At 41.8% G+C, this 19993-nt stretch overlaps 1 protein-coding gene across 1 annotated transcript in view; it reads right to left on the bottom strand.

Annotated features, from left to right (window-relative positions):
* Nucleotides 1-19993, bottom strand: part of PCSK2 (proprotein convertase subtilisin/kexin type 2) — a 186306-nt gene that overhangs the window by 144754 nt on the left and 21559 nt on the right. Inside the window, exon 2 of the mRNA XM_006035711.2 lies at nucleotides 3308-3412. Coding sequence (XP_006035773.1) covers nucleotides 3308-3412 — 105 coding nt within the window. The remainder of the gene's footprint in view (nucleotides 1-3307; nucleotides 3413-19993) is intronic.

Raw genomic sequence — 19993 nt, 5'->3', positions numbered from 1 at the left:
TCTACATGAGATGTTTACTGCAGAGTAGACTAGTTACCTCTGCAGTAGATGTCTCACACTTACATGTGCAGGGCTATTAAGTCACAGGAAATGAATTAACTCCGCAGAAGGGTAGTACTTGCAAATACAAATACACTATTATCCTGCTGTAGAGTTTTTTACTCCACAGCACCACATATGTAGATGCTGACACAGCTGGCTGTGGCATGAGGGTGCTCTAGGGAATGCGGGGGCTACCTGCTGGCTAGCCCCACACTGGAGCAACCTTGTGCTCCAATCCCTCTGCAGCATGATGAGCTGAGCTGGAGCAGTCCTGGGATGGCAAGCTGGCCCCCAGGCCCCTGCCAGCTGGGGCTGCTCCAACCCAGTTCAAAGTGCTGTGGTCCCAGGTACATGTGTAAACATGGCACCTGAGAGCAATAAACTCCAGTGCAATATGTGCCAGAGTTTATTGCATTCCATTAATATGCACATGTTAACACACCCCCTCCATCCCCCAAAGGTGCATGATGTAAGGAGAAAGAAGGATGAAGATGAGAGCCCTTTCACCTTTTGGTTCTCTCATCACCCACAGGTGATTTGAACCTGCATTTCCCTGCTTCCCAAAAAACTACTCTAATCACTAGGCAGTACAAAGAGCATTCTCCACTCTTCTGCTCACTGGGTAGCCAAGTGGGAAGGTATGTGGGGCCAGAAAACAGACAGACCAGAGGGAATGTGGCTCAGTGACACAAGCACTGCCCTGGAAGGGAAAGTATCCTGGGTTCTGGTCCCTGTTCCTGTTCTTTTCTGGAAAGTGGGAGATGTAAATTCAAACCCCCACTGGGTAGAGGGAGTAGAGCTAGGACTTGGGTCTCCCATTCCCCGGGCAAGTTCCCTAATTACCAAGCTATTGTGCTAAAAGTGGGGGTGGGGGCACAGGAGAAGGGGATGCAGTACTCCAGCTGCGGTCTCACCAGTGCTAAGAAGAGCACGATCCCACTCTTTCTCCGGGGGGCAACAGTGCACGCAGGCTGCTGGGTCGCTGCGGAGACCTTCCTTCATAGAAAATGAGGGTGGGAAGAATGCTCCGGAGATCACATCTTGTCCAACCCCCTGCTCCAAGCAGGAACATCCCCAACTCCATCATCTCAGCCAACATTTTGTCTACCCAGGTCTTAAACACCTCTGAGGGTGGAGAGTTCACCCGCTCTTTGGTCCAGGGCTTTTCTGCCTCCTTTCCCCCTCCCTGACATCCTGGGAAGTGGGGCCGACCCAGCGGGAGCACAGATGGCCTTCAGTAATAATTTTTTTAGTACAACTAACATTTCAGACTTTCAAGGAAATGATACACCTACCCAGATGGAACAAGATCATACCAGAGCAAGAGTGGCCAGAACAGACTGATCTGAGCATGCTGAGAAGGACAGTATGCTCTCTTCACAAGTGCCATTCACCCATCTAAATTTGGGCCATGCTGCACAGCTGACTGATGCTGCAAGAGAGCTCCCATTTACAGGGAACACAGTTAAGAGTGGCATGATTTTAACAAAAGTGTTACATGTAGCACTCCCTGCCAGCTGTCAGAGACTGACTACATTTGGAAGGAGTGCCAAATTTTTGGTTTATCTGAACTACAGATCACTTTCAAAAACTCTCCTGGAGATGTGAAGAATAAGCTGAGAATCCTCTAACCTTGCTTCCCACTTCAGCAGCAGCAGCAGGCAGATTCTGCTTTATTTAACTTATCCCCCCCGTCCCCCTCAAATCCTGTTCACTTCAAATGTTCATAGGTGCTCTATTGCTAGTGCTGAACAAGACAATAAAAATAACCAGGGGGAAGTTAATTGTCTACTTCTCTTTCCCATACCCATGGGGATAGTTTGCAGCACATAAGGGAATACATTTCTCATTGATTTGCTTTCATAACATGATTGCTGAGAGGTGCTATTTTCATTGGTCAGCAAAGATTTTTCCGTACTATCTGGTTCAGCTCTAGGCTGGCAATAATTTTGTTTTAGAGGTCACTCGCCCAGCTTCTATCTCAAATTTGGCCCCATAGAAACAAAAACAAACCAGACAACAGACAGATAAACCAACCCTGCAGTCTGTCCTTAGGCCCTGAGAGAGCAATCAATGTTCTGTACTTCTCCCTCAACACAACCTCCCCTTTCCTCCCTTTGCTTTCTGGTTCTGGAGCTTTAAGCCTCTTTGTGACATCCTAATTCACTCACCAGTTGCAGCTGCTGCCAGCCTTTCAGCCAGGCTACCTGAAGCTGGGTCTTAGGTACTCCTCCTTTACACAGAGGATAAACTGTGAAGAGGAATTAAGGAAGAAGCTGCTGCTACCGCCACCTTATGGAAAGGATATTTTCATTTGACCCATGACATGAATAGAAAGGGGGGCTGCTCCTTAAAAATCAATCATTCATTTGCAAATGGACCAGAATTTCTCAGAAAAAGGTAAAATAGGCTGAGGGTACACTTACCTTTGTTCATGTTGGAAATGTGATATTTGGAGCTCACCATCTGCACTGAGACAGCTAACGGAATAAAGTATTCCTCAGCAGGCACATTGACACATGATATTAATGCACCTAATTAAACTCCAATGCAGTTCACACTAGTGTCAGCTGCTCCCAGGTGCAGTGTCTTCACACATGCCCAGGAGCACAGCAATTCAAACCAGGGAAGTCCTGGGTGCATATGATGATGCTGTGACCAGGAGCAGCTTGCCCAGAGCAGGAAGCCCAGAGTGGGTCCGCCCCAAGCTCCGGGTGATGGCATTGGCAGGGCGGAGAGGTTGTCTAGGGTAGAGGGTGCTACGGTGTAGGGCTAGCTGACAGGCAGCCCCTGCACTGTAGCACCCTCATGCCCCAGCCATCCCTGGTCACAATCAACACGTGCATTTGAACATACATAAGTGCTCCACCATAGAATAGTACTTGTGTCAGGCAGTACTAATCCTACAGCAGAGTTAATTAGTTTACTACACTCTTATAGGGTTGTACATGTAGACTGTGATGATTTACTGCAGAGCTAATTAGTCAACTCTGCATTAAAGGGCATGTGTAGATGCACCCAGTGTAAGTAAAGGTGATACAATCAGTCTTGGGAAGATTAACTGAGTTTCTTGGAGTTAGATTAAAATCAAGACTAAATTTGTTTCAATTTTTGTAAAGAAATCACAGAGCTGTGATTTAGTTGCAGGGACTTGAGTTATACATGGAATTAATTGTGTTTAGACTTCTTAGTGATCTGATCCCATACTGCGAGATTTGCTGAGACGGAAATTATGCTGGAGAGTAAATAATTGGGAAAGGCTTACCCTAATGTCCTTTTCCAAAAGTAGTTTGTGCTGAAGACTGCGTCTTCTCCTGGCCTTCGCGATGCCATTATGATAAAAATAGTACCCGTCATCTAAAAAGGGAAGCTGAGGAAAGGAAAGAGCAAATTTTTAAAAAGGCATTTAGGTGTGATTGAATAGTACAGTTTTCAAACAAGTTACTCTACATGATTTAGGAGTCTAAAGGCCCTTAACTGCTTTTTGACACTGGAATTCAACAGTCTTTCCTGCCCAAATGCAGTGGGGGGGCTGGACCCAATGATTTGTAAGGTCCCTTCCAGCTCCTAACAGCTATGAAACAATGAAAGTATGAATTTAGGAAATTAGTCACTTACGCTAAGTGCTGCCATCTAGGGAGGTTAGAGAGAGGTTAGATCAGGTTTAAAATAGCCACCTGATCTAACTTAGTTCACGAAGATATGGCCCTTATACTCAGACCTGGTCTCAGTAATCAGAAATCAATCTACACCCATAACTGTAAGGAAGTTCGGTGCACATAAACTGACCTAAATATGGTGGAACCCAGTCTAAGACAGACCTGGATCAATGTACACTCAGACATAATCAATCGAGGTTAGACCAGTGCATCAAACTTTAGTACAGTTACCTGCAAAGCCCCAGGGCTGGGAAAGCCCAGCCACTGGCCCCACCCCAAGGCTGTGCTTTTCCTACTCAACCCCTTGGCACTGAGATATTTTTAGCCCTCCACCCCTGCCTCCTCCCCATGTAGGCCATCTACCCTCCCCCCCAACCACTCCATTCTGCAAGCTTCTCCAGGTTCCAGTTTTCTCAGTGTTCACCTCTGTCAGGAGCCAAAAAATAAGTATTGATGGGGAGAATGGTGGGAGGGATGGGGAGGTAATGTTGGCCAGGAGGAAGGGTCAGGGGGCTAAAAATGGCTCCTGGTTCTCCCCAAGCCCCCCAACCCCCCACAGACCCTGCAAGTCTCCTTGTTTCCACCAAACCCTCCTGGACCCCAGCAACCCCTGTGGACACCATCAGATGCCCCAATCCCTCTGGTGGACACCACCAGCCCCTCAATTGCTCTTATGGATCCTGCCTGTCCCCCTCCTCTCCGATTCCCCTCACAGACCTCTGACCCCTCTCAAGCCTGCTTGCCACCCCCCTATTCCCCTCAGCGAGCCCCCCATCCCAACTTACCTTGGGTCAGGTTGCCCTTTTTAATGCTCTCTAGCCTCTTGACCCCATCCCTGAATGTCTGCACTTAGCCTTAGAGGGTTGAAAATGTTACTCTAGCACAAAGGTTAGTTGCCATGAGCATAAAATATATCACTTCACTTGCATGTGATATTAAGTCCCCCTGCATTCACAGCAAACAGTACCAGCTCTTCTGAAGAATTTACCAAATTACATCAGGATTATTTCCTACATGCTGAAACATCCAAAATAAAAAGATAGAATGAGCTGCAAATAAATTAAAATTGCCACATACTGTACATCAGCAATAGGAGGGATATAATGCACCTAAGATGATGTTACGAGAATGAAGGCAGAAAAAAGAACAATTTTCATTGCCTGAGATGCAATGTCTGGAAGGTCTACTGAATACCATGGAATTTATTTTATAAGGAAAAATAAGGAAAACAGATAGTTTCATATACTTACTGTGTATTATTAACATAGTATAACATTTCTAACTTTCAGTCAAAAAACTTCATTTGTGTCTCGATTTCTGAAAACTTCTGGTAATTTTATCTTCACAGCCAAATTCCAGTCAATAATTTACATCAAATCAAGCAAATATTTTTCACTTGAAATTCTCTTGTAAAAGCTGAACATTGGTACCTCGCAAAATATGTTGTATTTCAATGCTTCTAACATTTTTTAGTTGCAGGGACTTAATCTGGCAGTATTTTTAACCAAATGGTAAGGGGACAAGTGACAAAACAGAGTGAATTCTTTTTTTTTTTAATACTTGATATAAAAGGAAATTAAAGATTTCTTTTCAAGTAAAGTCTCCTGTACTTAATGAAAATTTAAGCATGGACATTTGTAACATTGATCAATCTGACTGGTAATTGAGAGCAATGGACCTGCTTATAGAGAAAAACTATTGCTTAGCACAAGGGAGCTGAATTTTACTCTTCATGAATATAATATTCTATGTGAACTGAGAATTCACATTATTATACCTAGATATCTATTCATTTCCTTTTAAGAAATTAGTTCTTATTCATACTAGTGATCTTGCCTATTATATTTTCAAGCATATTCTGGTATAAGTGTAGAGCTGTCCAAGAACTAAAATTTGTTTAATAAAAGTGTGTTTTTGTTCCAAATAGGAATAAAAGAACTTTAAAGCTTCCTGCAAATTACATTTTTGAAAAAAATATCATTTTAAGTTAATTGATTTTTTCATGTCAAGAATAGCAAACCACTTCATTTTGACATTTCAAAAATTGTATGTTTTATTTTGTAATATAACTTCAAATACATTTTAAAACAAACCTTCCCCAAAAGATCAAAATGTTTTGTGTAAATTTAGTGAAATGATTCCTTTATACCAAATTTTGTCAAAATCAATATCACCATAGATTTTTTCCTTTTTTATAAACTGAAGTATTCCAAAGAAAAAATACTTTAACAGAATACATTCTACCAATTCCAGAATATGTTAAATATATTATATATAAGGATATAAGTATAAATGAGATTGGGAAAATATAGAGATCTAGTATGTGGATGTCTACTCTACTTACAGGCAACATCAAAACAGCAGCTCTCAAGACCCACATACTGTTTGTCTTCTAACAAACTAGTTTCATAGTAAAGTAGAAAGCAGCCTAAATGCATCACTTTGCAAAGCAGACAGTCAATTCTCATAGTAAGATCAAGCAGCCAGAGAACAGGCATGCATCTGAAACCTTGAGACAACACCTTGAACTAACCACATAGGCTTGGGACAGACATTCAAAAAGCCTGAGCCTGAATTGATTCAATCTTTGCAGGTTAGTCTAACCTGGCTAGACTAAATCACTTTGTAACTGCACAGACATCCCCTCTGGACTGAAAAAATTCAGGCACATGCCAGCAATGGCTAAGGTTAGAAGCCAGGGGGTGCTAGAGCAGCCCTCCATTCACTTCCACAGGGCTGAGCTGAGGGGATGTGGCCAAGCCCTGGCAGGACACTCTGATAATTTCCCCGCCCCTCCTCCTGAGCAGCCCAGCAGGTAACATTTATCACCCCTAACTCAGTGTTTATCAACCCATTAAGAAAACAAAGCCTCTCTCCATTAACTAATGGAGCTCTTAAACAGCTCTTCCAAGGAAGGATATTAGCTCCAAAAATCCTGTCTGCCTTTGTCGTCTCCCACAGCACACACTGTAACCAGCATATGGCCTGCTAGCTCATGCTGAGGTGTCTGCATAAGGCAGAGGTGTAGGAGGAATTATTCCTGCTTATCAGGGAGAAGTCAGGCAGACACTCTGTGCCTGCAAGTCTCTACCGAAGCTCTGGCCAAGGATGCTGGGGGAATCTGATTTATCTTAAATCAACAAGGGGTCTGGGGCAGACATTGCATAAATGGGTTTGACCCAAATCAGTTAAGTCTGATACTACATTCGCCCCGGTTTATCTCAAACCAGTTTCAGCCATTTTCAAACTGGTTTATGTGCACTGAACATCTATGCCATAATTATGGTGCATTAATGAATGTGTAGACAAGAGTGTATTTGTGTATATCTCAAAGATGTATAGAGGAAAACTAAAAGGTCTGTAACAGGTTGAAACAGGTCTAGCTAATATTGCAGTTCCTTTAGTGTGAGTTTGCAGCTAGCTTGTGCCTGGTCCAGTTACTCCTGCACTATATGTGCAAGGGTGAAGACAGAAAAGATTCAAGGAATGTTTTCTCCTAGTACATATTCCATAAGTGCACTTGATTACACTCCCTCTATGCTATCCTACATATGCCCCTATTGGGGCACAGCAACCCACAAGGTACTGGGAAGAAGTGGATTTTTTCTCTCCTCTGCATAAACCATCTGAATAGGACTGACACGGAAGAAGAGGAGGTGATACCCCATAAAGGATGTAACAGCAGTTCCCTTTCCCCAGCAGACTGCAAGCCCAAAGAGGAAATCTTCCTTCTCCATGTAGATTTCACTCAATTATCCCTCTGAAATAAAGTGGTTCCACACTATTGCTAGTACAGTGCTGTGGCTAAGAGATGAAACTCTATATATGGACAATATGTTCCAAAAGAGAGCAGCAGTAGACAGAACTATTTCCTCAAGTGACAAGATCACTATGAAGGAGGGAAATGGTGTTACAATACTAAAGGTAATAAATAAATCCAAGAGTAACAAACTAAGTATGTCAGGCCTCCCTGGTGGATAAGGGCTGGCTACTGCTGCTAGATAACAGAGTTACTTCTTTAGCTTAAAGGATAATGGCCTGTGGCAAAGGTTTTGTGGCAAAGGTTCTGCTGACACCCCAGAGAGGGGAAATTGTTGTGTGTTGACCATGCAGACATCTCTTCAATGAAGGATTATTAGAAGGATTATCCCATCCATTGTAGACTTGTGATCCAGCTCCCACCTCTCCCTTACTTTCCCCCAGGGAAGTCAGGTTACTTCTGTTCCTTTTGTTTTACTATGAAGCATCTAAATAAATGCAATCAGGAACTGACTTTTATAGTCTCTCATACAGCCTCTTATAGTCTCTTGCTAAGAGACCCATATAACCTTTTAGCAATTGTTGACATATCTAGAAAGAAAGAATAGGTATTTTTATGGGTGGATATAGAATTTTGAAAAGGGGGGTACAGATGGTGAGATGTACCATCACGTATAACCCCCCCCCCACATATTTTTCTCTAGTTAAAAATAAACTAGAAGCTTTACTAATATGCTAAGGACCTAAGGCTGCACTATTCAGTTTAATATTGACGCAAAAAATATATAACTTCATTTGAATGAGTTAAAAACAATCTGTAAGGCGGTGAAATAGGAGCTTCATTACCAGGAACAGTCAGTGGGCAACAGAATTGAAGAACAAAGGATACCTTGGCTGGTGGAACATCAAGATCATTGAAAAGATGAGAGGGACATTAGCACCTATGGAAGAGTTTAGAAGGGATCAGGTAGATTATAATGAAGCATGAAGTCAAGCAACTTTTTCAGCTCTGCCTGACTAGAAATGCTGCTGCCTTTGCCAGGCAGTTGGTTTTAAACTTTGAATGGACCAAAGTACCAAAGTAGGCTACAAGTGCACCAGTACACTGCCTGGATCCACCTCTGGGTATTTGTAGCTCATTTTCCTGTGTGCACTCTTTCTTTAGCATCAGTTGGACTGACTTTAAGCAAAAGCAGCTAGGTTCAAGAACAGAAGCAAGCTACTTAAAGTTGACTCATTACAGTTCATGCAAAGATACTGCATATTCCTCAGGAAATTCATGGAATTATCAGTTTTGATGATGATATTTGTGAATCTCACAAGGTTTGGGAATGTGGTTTGGAAATATTCATTGTTATTGATCATTTCATATTCTCTTAATGAAAAGCTTCAGCTATTCAATCACTGTGAGGGGGAAAAATGCCAGATGACCAGTCTAAGAATTGTAAGGAAGTAATAGTGAAACAGAAACAATTTGCAAGAATTTAGACAAACTCTTCAGTGAATGCTTACAAATTATAAACAAACTGGGAGAAGAACACGCACCATCAAAGGGTCTAAAATGTCCAATTTTTTTACAAGCTACTGCTTAATCCACTGTACAGCCATGAGAAGTAAACCCATGGGCTGCTTTGCCTCTAAGAAGCTATCCAATAGCTCAGTAGTGATTCAGCAACTCTTTCCCATAATGGTGAAATCTTGTGATTTGGGATTTACTCTTGTCTGTAGCTCTGCTAATTTAAATATGCAGACATGTACCTAAGTAATATTTATTCTATAGCCCAAAGGTGGTAGTGGTAGAGAGGCCTGGACTCTACCTGAACTCAGTTCCTGGTTTAGTCACAAACTTCACACATGAACTTGGACAAATCTCTTACTCTACCCCATAGCTCAGGAGCATAGGAATTAAAATTATCCTTCCTCACAGATGAATTACTGATTAAGATAATTAATTATTATGAGGTAGTGAAAATTATGGTAATGAGGATCATAAAAGTACTGAGACAAGAACAGAAATGGGTCTATTCTTTCGTTGTTATGCAAATAGAGAGTAGCACCACTGAGTGCTTCCTATATATATTAAAATGGGTGGGTAACTCTTTAATGGCTTTAGGATATTTTATGTTAGTTATTTTCAAAACTTCCTTACAATACATATTTTTATGTAGCTGGTATTTAATACAATGATGAAGCAAAAAAAAAAATTGTAAAGTCAGATCTAAGGAAGACTACTATATTTGTCTTTCACTGATCCCTAAAAAAGACTATATCTCCCTTTCACTTATCCGTACTCTTTGTCAGACAACACTTCTTCAAAATCTTTCTCTTCCTTTCTTTATTACTGCTACTGATGCTGCTATGTGCAAAATCTTGTTTCATATTTTTTTTTACTGGAAAGCAGTAGACCAGAAAATAAAATTTTAAAAAATCTCCATAAGAAAGGAGGAAAGGAAGACAATTGAAATGGCAGAGGATTTGCAAATGGTAGGAATGCCTAGAACATATTATTATCTATAGAAGCAAATTGCATTTTAGGGCAGTGAGAATTTTTAAACCAAGAACGGTTTCTGCATGTGTGTGACTCTGAGATATCTTTGTTGCTTCTCAGGCTTCTGTTCCAACTATGAAGGCAGAGAACAATTATTTAATTAAATTCTGCGTAGGAGGCAAGTACATAAGTTACACCTGTCTCTCGTTTTCACTGCCCGCCCCTTCTGTATCCAGGCTCTCAGAGAAAATGATCTTTGATTCAAACTACTTTTTTAATTTGCTGGCAAACTTTGTACCTGCCCTGCAATTCCATCTTCACCAGATGGGGAAAATAAAGAGAGAAATTTACTGCAAAAGCACAGTTGAAAAGAGCCTACAGTAAATGACTGAGCTGCCACAGAAGCATCCCATGAAAAGGATTCTAAATAGGCAGCTACAGTTCCCTCTCTGCTCCTACACTGCTCCTGGAAGGTAATTTGCAATACCAGTTGCAAATGATTACCCCCATCTGTATCCTTGATGTTGCCTCAGCTGTTCCACTGTGAGAAGCAGAGAGGAGTAATGGAGCCAGCCACAACCCATTCCTTAATCACTCAATGCCAACCTGCTCCAAGGAACAAGGAAATGGGTGTATGGCATGCACTTACTCACTTGTGTCTGGATTCAAGATGTAAGGGAGGAAGAGGGGATGCTACTCTTCCATGTTCGCTTGCCATACCTGGGATGTCCAAGTTATGATCTAGCCTTTCATTCTTATGTTCTCTTTATTTGAATGAAACAACCTTTGATATCACAGTTTTTCAAAAAGGCCTAAAGACATCATGATTTCATAGATCTCAATGCAACTGCTAAAGAAGGGTTATTCAACTGTAGACACGTTATAGCAGATTTTGTGAGGTATGCCAGGATGAGATGGTATATGAGACATTCTCTTGGTAGTTTTTGTATTCCAGCACTTGGCCTTGACCTTGAACATTAATGGAAAGAACTACAGAAGAAAATTCATTGTAATCAGAATGGAAAAATGTGTATACAAAGTATATTATGGAAAAACAGTGCATCTAAGCAGCTGAAAGGAGCTCAGAGTAGGATCAGTATTATTTGTGGCTCAACAAAAGATACAACATTCAAAATCTGTCACCAGTTTTAAGAAGTGACAAAAATAATGCTATTAAAAAACAAAATGGGGGTTGGGCTTCAAGCTTATCTTTATTATTGAATTGTAATGGTTCACCCCCATGCTTTATCCATGACACAAAAATTTCTATATAAATTATAGAGTACACAAAAAGCCAAGAACATATTAAATCAATCTTTCCCATATCTGCTGTTTTGATTCATGTCTACTCTCTGCATAATTTAACATTTCCGTTCTCCTACTATATCATATAACACCATGTCCTCATTTCATGTTGCTGCTTCTCCCCCACCATTTTTAGCCATTCTATTTTTTACTCCTTGATAGTACGTCAGCCTTAAATGGGGTTGCCTGAACTTAGTGCAATTGTGCCTCTCGTAGGCTACCAATGGAGACCTAGCAAAGCAACTACTTGTCTTCAGAACAAAACAATTATAAAATAAAAATGAAGAAATGGAGAAATGTGAGCTAGAAAGAATTACTATTAGGTGGTTACATAATCAGCTGAATACTTACAAGCAAAGGGTAACTATAAATGATCTATGTCATGACAGGAGATTTCAAGTGGGGTTCCACAGAGGTCCCTTCTGACATTTTTATTAATGACTTGGATGGATGCAGAAATAGAGAGCTTCCTGATCAAGTTTGCAGATGAGGAAAGACTGAAAGAGGATGGGGTATTTAGTCTGCGGAAGAGAAGGCTGAGGGTTCAAGGATCTGAAAAGCAAGTATAGAAAGAATGAAGATGGGCTTTTCTCAATGGCTGCAGGGGACAAAACTAGGAGCAATGGACTTAAGCTGCAGCACAGGAAATTTAGGTTGGAGATTAGGATAAACTTTCTAACTATGAAGCTGGTCAAGCATTGGAACAGGTTACCTGGAGGGTGATGGAATCTCCATCTCTGCAAATTTTCAAGAGCAAGTTAGACAGACGCTTGGCTGGGCCAGTTTAGTCAGAGATGATTCTGCCTTCAGTGGGGTGGCTGAACTAGATGATCTTGTTAGGTCCTTTCCAGCCCTAGTTTCCTATGACACAAAAGTGGAGGACTTGCAAACACTTGTGGTGTAGTGTTAGAATTCAAAAGGATATAAGGTGCTATGCCTGAGGAGGTAAACCCAAATCAAGAAACACAGCATCACTCTGCAATGTTTTGGTGTAAAATTCAGATCTCCTCAACAGCATAAAACTTCATAGGACAAGAAGTATTTGTCAACATAGATAACCTGTGAAATATATACATTATCACCTTTAATTACTAGCAGCCATTCTGAGCTTACTGTTGGAGATAGCCATTTTGCTAAAAAGTAAGATTATATGTTGAGCTGAGCAATTACCACACAAGAATACCATATTTTCTCAAATACCACATGCCCCATGTTGCAGGGAGGAACAGAAGGGAGGTCCCCAAAAAGCCAGGGGGGAACCCGGGGGCCAGGAAACCCCAAAAAGAAATGAAAAAAAAGAAAAAGAAAAATATTTACCTACAGCGGGACCTGCAGCGGAGCCAGAGACAGAGGGACCCATGCGGCTCGTTAGTCGCACCTTTATACAGCTGTGGCCGGCAGCTGATGTCAGCCGCAATTGCTGGCCGTCGGAAATAAAGAGGGCTGCCGGCATGGAGGAGAGGGGGAGACCGACGCCGGTGAGTGCACTGGCAGGAGAAGGTTTCCCCGAGCTCCTGCAGAGCAGAGAGGAGCCAGAAGCTACTTCTCCCAGTGGGAGAGGAAGCTGTGGAGCCTACAGCAAGACAGACGCTGCTGGCCGCGGGGAAGGGAGCCACAAGTCGGAGGCGGCTCCTCGAGGCTGAGCACCTGGACTGAAGATCAGGGGGGATCAGGAAGATCCCAGCGCAAACAGCCACCAGAGAGAAGTGGGAGAGCCCAACACACCCCAGACACCCGACCAGGTGGGACCGTTGAGGCTCCTAGGAGAACCAACGATGCACACCGGGAGGGAGCTGGAAGCAAAGAGCAGCGGGAAGGGCTGTGAAGCATGGCCCTCTGAGGCATCGAGCCCTTCCCATAGGTAGGGCTGGGAAAACACCCGCCAGAGGAGCACAGAGGGTCCAGCGGAACAAAAGGCTGGGTGACGAGGGAGAAGGAGAGTGGGGAAGCTTGCAGGCTACTATGACCACATACACGGCCAAACAGAGTCCGTTAGTGTATAAACATTGGCCTTAGTAATAAGGCCTAGGGAGCCAGGGAAAAGGGGCAGCTGGGCCCCTTTAGAGTATTTCTGCAATTTTTGTTGGTATTTTTCATTTCCCATGGTTGGAGGGGTTGGAGTATAAGGCTCAGTGAGCCAGATAGGTGTTTAAGCCTCTAGGTGGCTGGCAGCCTCAGGGAAAGGAAGGCGGCCTCAGGGCACAGATAGGATATTGTAGGTTGATAACACGTAGGCTGAGTGGCCTGTCCTAACTAACATAGTCAGTGGCTCAACAGTCGGGGATCTGGCCAAGAGAACAGTCATGACCCTCCAAGGCTGGGTATAAAGGCGAGGTAGAGGGGAGGTGGAGCCTTGCAGAAGAACACCAGACAGACATCCCACCATCGAGGGACTCCCCAGTGGTCGGACTCTCCACTAGATCAAGATTCAAAGTCATGGCAGGTGAGATTGGGAAAGACTACACCGGAGGATAAGATCTACTCAACGGAACATCAGGGACAGACGGATGAACGCCACCAAACATCTGGACCAGAGTGGCATGTGACTGGATGTTCCAGGCCAGACAGGCACACCCCAAAATAAGACACATTTTATTTTTCAAAGGAAGAATGTAGAGAAAAGATTTTTCCAGAGTCATGGCCTAATGTGACACAGAGTACTGGGCTCTTGTACATTTGATAGGTTTGTAATCCTTAAGGTTGCATGGTGCTATGGCACCATGATTTAGTATTTCCTTTTGGAAGTACTAAAGCATGGTGCAGTATGGTTGATTATTGCACTATGCATGTGGAGCACAGTTAAATTTCACCACTACATTGCCTTAGTGGCGTGCTATACCTGAGGAGAACACTACTATGGTGACAAAACTGGTGATCATGTATAGACATACATGATTGCTATGTCGCCATAGTGTGCCATATGGAGACATAGAGCATTGCTACATTGCCGTAGGGCGACATGTAGATGCACCCTTAGTTAACCAAATAAAAATCTGCTTTGCCTGTTAAGATACACACACATAAAAGCTGCTACAGTATTCAATTAAATGAACAGACAACTATATTTCTGAGAAATATCTGGAGGTCATGGTGGATCATAAACTTAGCGTGAGTCAACCTTGTGATGCAGTTGCAAAAAAAACCCAAATACAATTTTTAGCTGCATTAACAAAAGTAGTAGCAGAAGAATGCCACTCTATTTGTCCCTGGTTAAGCCTCACCTGGGATATGGTGATCAGCTCAATGTTCCACATTTTCTGAAGGCTGTAAAGAAACTGGGGAGGATTCAGAGACAAGCAACAAAGATGATAAAGGGATTGGAATGTAAGATACATGAGGAAAGGTTGAATGATCTAGATATGTTTAGTTCGAGGGGAAAAAAATAAGGGGGAATTTGATAACAGTTTTCAAATATTTGAAAGGCTGTCACAAAATGGATGAAAGACACCTAATCTCCCTTGCCACAGAAGGTAGGATATGAAGCAATGACTTTAAATTTCACCAAGGCTGATTTTATATTAAATCTCAGAAAGAGTTTCTTACTCTCCAAACTGTAAGAAAAAGCTGCATAGGGAAGTTGTGGAAATCCCTTCACTTTTAATTTTTTTGGTTCTCTTCCTCTGTTTTATAAGTTATTCTGTTCTCTTACTGTAAGCTGACCTGAGCCTTTGTTGGGAAAGGTAGTGTATAAACTAACTAACTAAATAATAAATTGGAGGTTTTCAAGAACAGACTGGCAGGCATTTGAAATTGCATTTGAGCAAAGCGTTGGACCAGAAAACCTTTAAGATCCCTTCTAACTCAGTGATCCTACAGTTCACCCCAGCATTTTACTAGTGTTATGCTGATACTTCTCCACTGAATCTATGGAAATGCATCAATGCCAAAAGAGGCTCACAAGATGCCACAATTGAGCAGATCACTTAAAGCTGAATGGGAGCTTCATTTAAACTACCTGCAGGATTGACTTTAAGGATATATTTAAATACTTTGCTAAATTGGGACCCCAATAAACAAATGTGCTATGCAACCATCCAGGTGTGAAAGGAAATCTTTCTGTGCTTTGATGATTAAGGGAGAAAAGCATAGATAACATGTAGCAGCCCAAATGTTCTCAGATGTTCCCTAAATCTCCAATCCATAATTTTAAGGGGCCCTAAATCTTTCACCCCTTACTTGGTCAATATTTACATCCGAGAAATCAAAAAAACTATGCCTTCTAATAGTAAGTGTATTCAAAACCTGCATGTGCCCCCACTGGCCTGACTTGCTCTGTTGCTGTTACAGTCTGAGACCCAAGCGTTGCCTTGCAGCAGAAATTAGCAACCTTTTCATCCCAGTTTCACTGAGTTGCACTGAGACGCTTATAAATATTCATCGTGCATTTTAAAATTCTCTCTCACCTCAATTAGCATAAGAAATCACTTTATGTTTTAAATCCACAGATGGAAGCCAAGTCTGAAGTCAAAGGCACTCAATCACTATAGTGATGAGGGACATGTAAGTGTGAAGATGGCTAGAAAGGAAAGGCAGCTTAAGATACAGAAATCACACAGAACAAAGCTAACCTAAGAAAGAACTAGGAAAAAAATGTTCTTGGAAAAAATGGGAAATGCTAATTAGGGTTGAGGCTGTACCGTAGGGTTGCATGGAACCTACCTGAAATCTCCTTTGGTATCTGCCCAAGACACCAAGTTTGGACCTTATTTTTATACTTTATTCAAAGCAGAGCACTCCTGAATGCCCAAAGTTTCCCAGCACCACACTTTGCCACTGGTATACTATTGGCTGAGAGGGAAAAGAGTCTTAAATTCTATGATGGTTCAGATTCAAATCTTCCTGAACCCTGGTAGCGGTCAGATCCAGGTCTAAGCTTTTTCACTCAATTTCTGCAATCTGTTCTTTGGCAACCCCTGTTCATGTATTAATGAGGCTGAACCTTGCTTATCTAACATGTTAAAGTGCTAGGCTGAGGTTTCAACAGCTTTAAGATTTCAGCCACATATGAGGTGCCTATACATGTGCAGTGAGGCTGCTCTGACGCACTGTAATTACAGTGTGTTGGGGCAGACTCGACTGATCTAGTGGTTTATCGAGTCTGCTGGAGCCTGGTAATTACTGTGCTCCAGCAGACTCCAGCATCTCACGTATCAGTGTCCCCACACTGAAAAGTGGTGGCAGGGACACTTAAACTAAAACTTGTTGAATGAGCTTTAATTAAAGTGCTCCCAGTGCCGTTTTTCAGCATGGGGATACACTAGACACTCCAGGCACTTTAATTACAGTAGCTCTCAGAGCACTCTAATTAAAGTGCTTCCCCTCGCCCCACACCCAGAGCAAGTATATAAAATGAAGCCTCAAACCTATTACTGAGATTCCATGACAGAAGGTAGTTCTTGTACAATGCTTTCAATTGCACTAATACATTTTCTAATATTGATCTCTCAGAATAATTCATAGGTCTCTGCATTGGTTGCTCATCTGCATATTCAGCCTTATTTCATATGCATTAGCTAACTATGTTCTATTAAATGGAATGGTTTCAAACAGAAATGTTAAGAAGATGATAACCCACTTATTTAGACCTAAGAGAGTCTGTTCTTCTCTTCTTACATTTAGACCTAAGAAAGCTGTTCTTCTATTCTTTTTACATAATAACTCAATGGAAATTTTGTAATATATCCCATAATGAGAACCTCGGATGTGATTATTTAGGGTAATGATTATCCCTGTAAAACACTGGTGGCCTGGCTTAATGAACTTTGTGTCCATCAAAAGCCAACTGCAGTTGATAGAAATATTGCCACTGACCTCAATAGGCGTTGAATGATTCTATCCTCACAATGAAATTGAATCTCCAAAGAAAAGGCTAACGGATACATTTGGATATGAAACCCTGGATAGGCCAGAATCTTTACCTGTGGATTTTTAAACAGTCACATCTCTGCCATCCATCTCTGTATCTACCATGCAGGATAAGATCAAATGCCTGGACTGGTTGTTGGACATAAGTTTAATAAATGTAGGGCCAGGGAAGGAAATAAAGCCATGAAATATTTATCTACATAGTATACAGCATCTATATACTAGATACTTTTGATAGATAGTTAAGACCTAACTCTACTGTGCTCTGTAATTTGTGTAACCATTTGTGTAACCATTGTGTAACCACTGTGTAACCAGTGCAAAGTTCCTGTAAAACACTACCAGAATTAATTTGCTTCTGAATTAAAATTGTTAGAATTTAAATTTCACTACCATGAATCACATGGGTCTGATTTTTTAAAAAATGTCTAAGGTGAAGTGCATTTTTGCAGCAGGTAGCTTGGTATTTTAAGAGCCTGACTCTACCCTGCCAAAAGCTAGTATCAACAATCAGACCAAATATGCTGCTTTAGGGATCATTTTTATTAGTTTATGGCTGGGTGATAGAGTGCTTGTAAGCCTTCGATCCCAACTTTATTTGACTCCAAGCACCCCTCAGAAAATGCCAGCTCTTAGCTTTCACTTGTTACTTGACTACAGAAAAATAATAGAGCTATTCTTCTGTTGAAAAGAACTTGGGAAGACCACAAGAGGTCAGAATGTTTTTGACACTGAGGGTGTTGGCAGATGTGCAGCTCCCACACTGTAACTCATTGCACTTCACAGAAAGTACCATGAGTTACAACAATTCCTCCCCACTCCCACCTCTAACCCAATAGACGTTCTCTGTTGGCTCCAGGGTGGTGGTGGATTGAGCTCCACTTTGGAGCTGGCTGCATGTCTGCAGTCTCTCTCCCCTAGCTCCCCCCTGCCCCCAGCTCTGGTGCTGTCTTCAGGATTGGGGGGGGAGGGAGAGGAGGGAGCTTGGTCTGGGGTTTGTCACAGAATCGGGCACTTTTAAAATGCTCTGCAGCCGTGCACTTATGCCAGGGCATGGTTGTAGAGCACTTTCAGGGGGCCAATTATGTGACAAAGCATCACTTCTGTCAGCACCCTATGGACTCCTATTTGAAATCTCTTGGTTTATCTTGTAAATCATATGTAACGGTTCACACACCTAGGATTGTGCAGCGCCCCATGACACCTTTAAAAGAATCTCAAGTTCCTTCTTAATTGTTCCTACACAGTGATTCAGGAAGTTTCCCCTATCTTTGTGTTGCATGAAGCACCATTATCATGCAACTGAGAACCTGACCTATGGTTATTTCTCTGGACATTCATGCCAACAATGCTACAAGAGTGCTGTATCCATGCTGAGAAACAAAAGAATCATGGAACATAGAAAAATGTATACTCATTGTGAATTTCTGACAGCAGTTTCTTCCTTTCTTTACTGCTAGATATGGCCACTAAGAAAATGAAATGCAGCCTCACAGAATCATTCAGCTAAATGGTTCTGTGACAACCACACACAGATAAACATGTTATATTATTTAAAGAAAGAAAGAAAATAGGAATTCACAAGAAACTGAAATCCAAGCAGTTTTCTTAAACAGAGAGTGCAAGGATGCAAAATTGAGACTGACAGTTTTGGTGCATGTTACTCAGCCTTCAAACTTTAAAAGACAGTTAATGAAAATCAGTCTCTAGCTAACAAGGTCATGATTCTTATACCATTTACCCTGATGAAGGTTTCAGGGGAGTAGTGTAAATGACACCAGAATTTGACATCTGCGTACTTCTCTCAGACTACCACTCTTTTGCAGTTTTTATGTTTTTAAGGTTACCCAAAACTAAGTAGATTTCTTCTCCTCTGCCTGCACAATCCCTGTAATCAGTCCCATTTGTTCCTTCTTCCTATTTCTAGATTTTTTGTTCAAGACTTTCACCTGGTGAATGCCAGTGCTGAGCCCCTATAGCGAAACATCTTTCAGTATGAGCTCATCATTCAGAGACCAGTAATGATTTCAATAAGTTGAGTGCTATTCTGGACATAAGATCCAATACTCCAGGAACAGTTCAATATGATTATTGCTTTCAGCAAAGTCTGTCGATTCCTCTCAAATATGGAGCTTATGATACACATCTTTCAAACCTGGAAGAAAAAATTCATGTTCTCCAGGGGCAGATTTATGGGGGGATATATTGGTGCCCTTGCATCCCCCTTTAATTTCTGGGCTATCCAAAGTTTAAACCCAACTGCCTGGAAGTGGCAGCAAAACTTCTAGTCAGGCAGTGCTGAGGGAGTCACTTGACCTCATGGCTCATAGTAATCTACCTGATCCCTTCTCAACTCTTCATTCCCCTCTCTACCCCTCTCTTCTTTTGAATGGTCTTTATATCCACCAATCAAGCTATCCATTGTTCTGCCATTCTTCTGTCTATCTGCTGCTCCTGGTAATGAAGCTCCTCTTCAACAGTCCTACAGATTGGTTTAACTCATTTCAATGAAGTTATGTTTTTTTGCTTTAATCTTCAACTGAATAATACAGCTCTAGTCCCCCAGTATATTAGCTGAGCTTCTAGTTTACTTTTAATTGGAGAAATATGTATTGTTTTTATATGTGATGATACACTGCACCATCAACCTCCCTTTTCAAAATTCTAAATATGCCCATGAGGTTCTGTCTCTGTTAGACACTCTCTAACTTTAATGCAGAAGTAAATGAAGCATGTTGTTGTTCACATCTTCCCTGCGTTAGGAGAGTAACTATATTTTCTGAGTGTCAAAAAGAGAGAACCTCCAGAACCCTCTCCTTCTGCTCTCTAGCCCGCTCAGCTGCCTCTGAGCGTCAGTCTCAACTGAACATACCAT

This window comes from Alligator sinensis, unplaced genomic scaffold, assembly GCF_000455745.1.
Source record: "Alligator sinensis unplaced genomic scaffold, ASM45574v1 scaffold1309_1, whole genome shotgun sequence".
In the NCBI taxonomy this organism is placed as follows: Eukaryota; Metazoa; Chordata; order Crocodylia; family Alligatoridae; genus Alligator; species Alligator sinensis.
Note: the sequence above shows the minus strand (reverse complement) of the source record. Positions and strands in the feature narration are given on the sequence as shown.